Source organism: Gadus macrocephalus, chromosome 1 (assembly GCF_031168955.1).
Source record: "Gadus macrocephalus chromosome 1, ASM3116895v1".
NCBI classification, from domain to species: Eukaryota; Metazoa; Chordata; class Actinopteri; order Gadiformes; family Gadidae; genus Gadus; species Gadus macrocephalus.
In genome coordinates, this window is record NC_082382.1 from 18,623,965 (window position 1) to 18,630,004 (window position 6,040).

General features: G+C 43.2%; 1 protein-coding gene across 2 annotated transcripts; it reads right to left on the minus strand.

Annotated features, from left to right (window-relative positions):
• Window positions 1-344: 344 nt before the first annotated feature.
• Window positions 345-6,034, minus strand: LOC132462095 (kinesin heavy chain-like). 2 transcript variants are annotated; one of them, XM_060057704.1, is made up of 6 exons: window positions 5,837-6,034; window positions 5,188-5,368; window positions 4,473-4,549; window positions 3,916-3,961; window positions 3,473-3,555; window positions 345-3,249 (listed from the first exon to the last, which is right to left on the minus strand). In XM_060057704.1, the coding sequence occupies exons 1-5, from the start codon at window positions 6,030-6,032 to the stop codon at window positions 3,480-3,482; spliced, it is 576 nt and encodes a 191-aa protein (XP_059913687.1). In that variant the 5' UTR covers window positions 6,033-6,034; the 3' UTR covers window positions 345-3,249; window positions 3,473-3,479. The 2 variants fall into 2 exon arrangements, with proteins under 2 accessions (XP_059913687.1, XP_059913678.1); XM_060057695.1 differs by having other exon boundaries at window positions 3,473-3,558.
• Between the last annotated feature and the right edge of the window lie 6 nt (window positions 6,035-6,040).

A 6,040-nucleotide genomic window follows, 5' to 3' on the forward strand; every position in this document is an offset into this window, starting at 1 on the left:
CATGAATTAAGGCTGTAGGTCAGAGGTCATTTAAACAACAGCCATAATGGTTAGACTTGACTGGCTACACACAGACACAAACACACAAATGGGTATGTTTATCATCTGTATACACCCCTTTAAACTGTAAACACTAATAGGCCTATACACAATTGTTATGATTGTTTTCAATGTGAGATTGTCAATGATTTATGATATTTAACCAAGTCACAGCACTAGGGAGATATGCATTGTGTTGATCCACTCAAGCAGACCGTATTTCGAGGCATAACTCCAGCGTTCAATTACAACGAATATCAACTGTTTCCCGAATACAGGAGGAAAAACAAATGACTGTTAGGAACCAGGTTTCTAAATGTTTATTTGATATTTTTACTACAACACATCGGTTCACAGATATTACAGCATTCTAACGGCCGTAGATATATATATACAGAAATATGCATGATGTACATACTCATGACAACCCTACAGTTCAAGCTTACGCAAATAAATGAAGAGGTACACATTCAGGAGCCGCGGAAAGTTAGCGCGTGTACCTTTAGTTTTCACAATATAACACGGCAGCACACAAGCTATACTTACAGGATTAGCAATATTTACTACATCATAAGATGTCCGAAATCAGACCGTGGAGAGATACGGGTGATGCTATATAGTACACACTTTGCCCACAAAGGTTAATTACGCCGGAGATATGAAGTCACTCTCGACGGATAAAGGGGGGGTGGACGGGGGTTGGGTAAGTACTCTGACCAGGAGCTAGCTGAGGATTACAATAGATCACGTCTGGCTGTGTAAAACAATGACATAGCTCTTCTATGTATAGTTGTACCGTTGCTCTTTTTGCTCTGAAAAACACCACGAGTATCAATTATGTAACTGACAATACAAACCACAGACACCGCAAGGAAGCGTGCCCCACCGCGATCCTGATTGGTTGGCCCTGAGACGAGAAAAACGCCGGCAAACGGCAACATGGACTACATTGACTGACTCTCAAGTGCTGTCACAGTTTTACCAGTAGTAAAAAATACTTTTACTATAATAATGAATTCATTTGTTCTCATATAACCTTTACCTTTATACATGTTGTACCCGATTTCCCCAAGCTGGTTACTTGATTGTATCATTCGTATGGTTTGGGCCACCTTTGAATGTGGAACAGAAACGCTTTCAGTAGAGGTGTCCTTTTAGAAACCCGATGCGACTTGGCTGAGCGGCATGTTTCTACTGCTGAGGTGTATTTCTATCCCCCCGTTTATTCAGAAAGTGGCGCAATCCATGGAATATAGCTGTGGACATACAGTGTACATTTGCTTACAGGTACTCAACTCTCGTCCAATGAGACAGCCCCAAAGCTGACCCAACACAATTCTTAGCTGGGGGCCCTCTATCCTGATTGGTTGGTCAGGATTCTAAAAGAGGAATCAAAGCAGTTACGTGTGCAGGCAGTATGGAAGACTCTCATTGGCTTATGATGCTTTGACACCTTAAGGAAATGGATGCTTTATGCTTGTTTGGTGGTAATAGATTCAAGCATGCATTTAAGTGTACATTAAATACAATTCATTACAATTTAAAACTTCAGGGGTCTCACTTTTCTATCGAGATAATCAGAGAACACACAATTACAAGGGTTATGAGTTTTGTCTTGACGGTATGGGCCAATAAGTCAATTATCTCATCATATTTCCTCATTGGTTAGAAGCCAGGTAGGCGGAGAAAGTTGCATATGATTAAGTGCCAGAAAAGTTGCGCCCAATCACGGGTATCCCAGCTAAGAAACTTTTAAAAACCATGACGTTCTACCTCAACGGATGGCCTCGCTGTTCGTCCCAGACTCACTACAATCTAAAATGTGTAGTGTGTAGTAATCATGTGAAAAGATAATGCTTAAGCTTGTTACCTGAAGCCCTAGAGTTAGTAGTTACACATACATCATTAGTACACAAACACTATTTGTTAATGAGAAAGTAACGGTTGGTAAGGATTGGTAAAACGTGGAGCGACTCACACACAGGGAACGACAGCATGGTGGGTGTTTCCGTGGACAATATTACCTAACACGTACAGTAGCTTTATTCCTCTAACTCTTTGCATTGTCGATACTTCTATGCTTTACCCCCAATTCCAAACGACAGGGCATATCTAGTTTTTTTCCTACGTGGTCTGTCTAAATTAACCTTTTTTCTCTATAGGTTTATAAACCATTATTTTCTATAAACTATAGATGCAGAAGCTCACAGAAAAAAGGACAGGAATGGTCCTGACTTCTATGCAGTACAGCATGTGAAATCAGATCCAATCGCTGTCTTCTAACTAGCTAACTGATCAAGCTAACTAGCTAAAAGATCTAGCCTACTAAGCTCTATCTCCTGACAGCATCATGGTGCGTGTGTTTAGTAATTGGGAAGGTCTCTCAGTTGTCTCTCTGTCTGCCATCATCTTATCCATTTGTAGCACTTAGGCTGAAGTCTGCAGTCTGGTTACATGCAAAGGTTTTTTTTTATTCTAAGCTAACCCGCTATAAGCTACATACATGCAGAGATTGACGGAACACAGTTGTACTCTATGCACCAAACATCCTTACGATGCCCCAATGCTTCCTTACAGGTTGCCTTTGAGACTGGGGTGACTGTACCTTTACAGAAACAGTTACTGGTCAAAAACCCCTACCCGAGTATATACTATATATAATATATAGCTATTATTTACATGGTGTTTCTACTTTCTAATTACCCTTTGCAAGTTGGCCTAGCGATCAAACTCTGTTTCAGTTCAGTAGAGTCAGGGAAAGTGCCTGTAAATTTTGGTTTAGTAAAAGAATAACATTCAACCATTTGATCTATGGTTTCCGGTTCATTCGATTTTGTTGCGATTGTGATGGTGAAGTTCTCTTGGAAAACAAACTATTTCGACAAGATGACTGAACTGAAGCAGAGTCGAAGCTGGCTGATCTCAGGACCTGATTACAGGAGTCTGTGTGTGTGTGTGTGTGTGTGTGTGTGTGTGTGTGTGTGTGTGTGTGTGTGTGTGTGTGTGTGTGTGTGTGTGTGTGTGAGAGAAAGACAAGTCACCTTCGGGCTGTGTAAGTGTGGGCTATAGGGGGGCTGACAACAAGGGAGAGAGGGCTTCATCGTCGTCATCATCATCAACATCAAAATAAGAGTTTTTGGGGATGTGGGAGAGAGAGGCTGCATGCAGACTGGGGGATGGGATCCATGGACAGGAACAGTGATTGGTCATCTAGAAGGAAAGAAAGTGGAGTGAATTACAGATCACATGAAACAGCATGTCCTTTATTGTAAATCGAATGTATTATGCAACCATTTTTTTTTTTTCTTACAACAAACATGTGAAATATGCTTTATATATATTGAAGCTATGTGTGTGTTTGTGCGTGCAATTGTGCATGCATGTCTGCATGCAAGCATACATGCGTGCGTGCGCGTGCGTGTGTGTGACTCACCATAGGATTAACTTGCGGCGGTCTCCTGCTGAATGATGTAGTGTCTGTTTGGGTCCTCGGCTTCAATGCCACAGTGCACATCACTCCTGGTGACAAACACACTCACTCGTTACGCTCTCACCAATACATGATTGACACACACACTCACTCATTCTGCTCTCACCAGCAACTGATTGACATAAATGCACAAACATCAGTTTTGAGGGTTTAAATTACTCCACCTGACTCACACATATGGGATCAATATATTCAGAATTCAGCCTAAATGACTCAATATAGTTTTTTCCACTGATTTCCCTTCCCTTATTACCAATAGATGGATAGATTAGTTTAGAAAACCAAACAAAACAGCCTATTCTTTGAATGCATATAATAGATTTAACCTAACAGTGAAGTACATTCAAATGAAGTAGCTTAGATTCCACTGAACTAAGTTCACTCACCTGTTATCATTGATGTCTCTCGTGTCGCTGGTGGCACTTTTGTTGCCTGTTTGGTAACAAGCATTTATTTAGTAATTCATTCAAGCAATTGTTAGTATTTAATAAATAAAGATCAAGATCAATACAAAAAAGTGAAGGTTTTGGGTGTGTGTGGATCCATGCATGTATGTCAAATCAATGCACAAATCCTATAATGCATGTACATCTATGTGTAAACATGTTTGAGTGTGCAAACAGGTATGTGTGTATGGACGTGCATATATGTATATAGTTGTCTGTGTAATGCGTGTATTTATGTCCTATACATCTGCATGTATGTATGCACACACAAGGATATCTATTTATATAGTGTGCATGGGTGCATTCGTGCGTGCATTGGCATATGTGTGTGTTTGCATACGTGTGCATGTAAGTGTGCGGGGCTCATGCGTGTGTGTACATGTTCCTGTAAGTGTGTGTGTGTGTTTGTGTGTGTGTGTGTGTGTGTCAATGTGTAACTGCGTGTGTTTGTATGTGTTTGCGCGTGTGTGTGTGTGTGCATGTGTGACTCTGCTCACCGTTGTCTATGTTGAGGGGGAAGGACTCTAGGATGTCTGTGGGCTTGCTGGTCGCTCTGTAGCCAGTGCTGTGGAAACTCTGGGGGAGAACACACACACAGGGGACACCGCAACACAACAAGTCACCGAGGCTGCACCGCACAGACTGCACATTCCACCATGTAAAAATACTGCCCCAGAATAAATACACGATGTGCGGATTTTAAAAGAAAACCCAGAAATAGATCCATTTTCCTCAAGTCATGACCGGGGGTTAAACGCCTGGGTGAACTCAGTTTTGGGGGTTTTCTCGGTTTTTAAACATATGTTGTCCGTTTCATACCATGTCATTTTGGTTTAGCAGATATATGTTCTCACAACTTCACGGGTTGTGTTCTTTTTTGTGGGGGGGGGGGGTGGGGCTTTTTTGTGTGTCCCCTCAGTGTCTGTGGGAACGGGTCTTTGATGGTCTGTGTTTGTATGTACCCCAGTACAAGGGTAAAAATGTATATGCTTGTATGTATATTAACACTGTATTTCAAACGCATGAATAGAAATTGGCTGAATTTCTATTCCATGCTGAATTTCTATTCATATTTTTTCTACAGGTAATACTGTACACAACGTTCCCAGACACACCACACACACTATAGGTGTAACTAGCGTTCAGGTGACACTCCTCAACCCAGGAGACCAAACGGTGTTATGATCAGAAGACCCTGGCACGCCCCCGGACTCACGCGTTGCTCTGACGGAGTTGGGGTTGGAGGCGATGGTGGCGGCGGCCGCCTTCTGGGACAGGGCACTCTGGAAGAGGGCGTTGCTGTAGGCGTTGCCGTGCTCGTTGGCGCGCACGTACGTGTAGAAGGGGTTGGTGGGCGAGCAGACGGGAAGCTGCTTCGGCCGGACCGGCTTGGCTGCAGAGAGAGAGAGAACGCGGGAAGAGACGTCAGGAGAGGTTGGAGGAACGCGTTCAGGCCTACGAAATGATTCACACTGCATTGGATGGAACACTACCGCTTGCTTTTTCAGTGAGTCCAAGTCAGAGTTTTTCAATCGAATAATCTTGATATATATCTATATTCTCTGATTATTTATTACACTAATCATTGTTTATGTGGTTCATGTTCCTTCCTTGTGAAAGGTGCTGTAGGCAAGATGTAAGGGCTGTCACTTGAGTGTAACTTGTTGGAAACGCCACAGCCATTTGTCAGCAGTTTGAGGTCGACTGCTCCTGCCTCTGTTTGAGAACATTTCGATTTTAAACCACCCCTGGCTCATTTCCCACCAATCAGGGTATCTCTTCCAGGATTGATTCTGGCAATCCATTTTGGCTGTCAATCAAAGGTGTCTGAAATGCGTTCGTCGCGAGGAGGGTGCAGTACCGATCTGTGCAGCATGGGGGCGCCTGAGGGCGTTCTTGGCCCGCATTGCATCCTTGATGCGGTCCACCTCCTGCTGGTAGCGGCGGCGGCGGTCGATCATGGCGCCCTCCTTGGCGTCCCTCAGTGCTGTCTCCAGTCTCAGCAGTAGACCGAAGACGCTTCTCCAGTTTTGGAAGCTCACAACGCAGATCTGCATTGTCACGT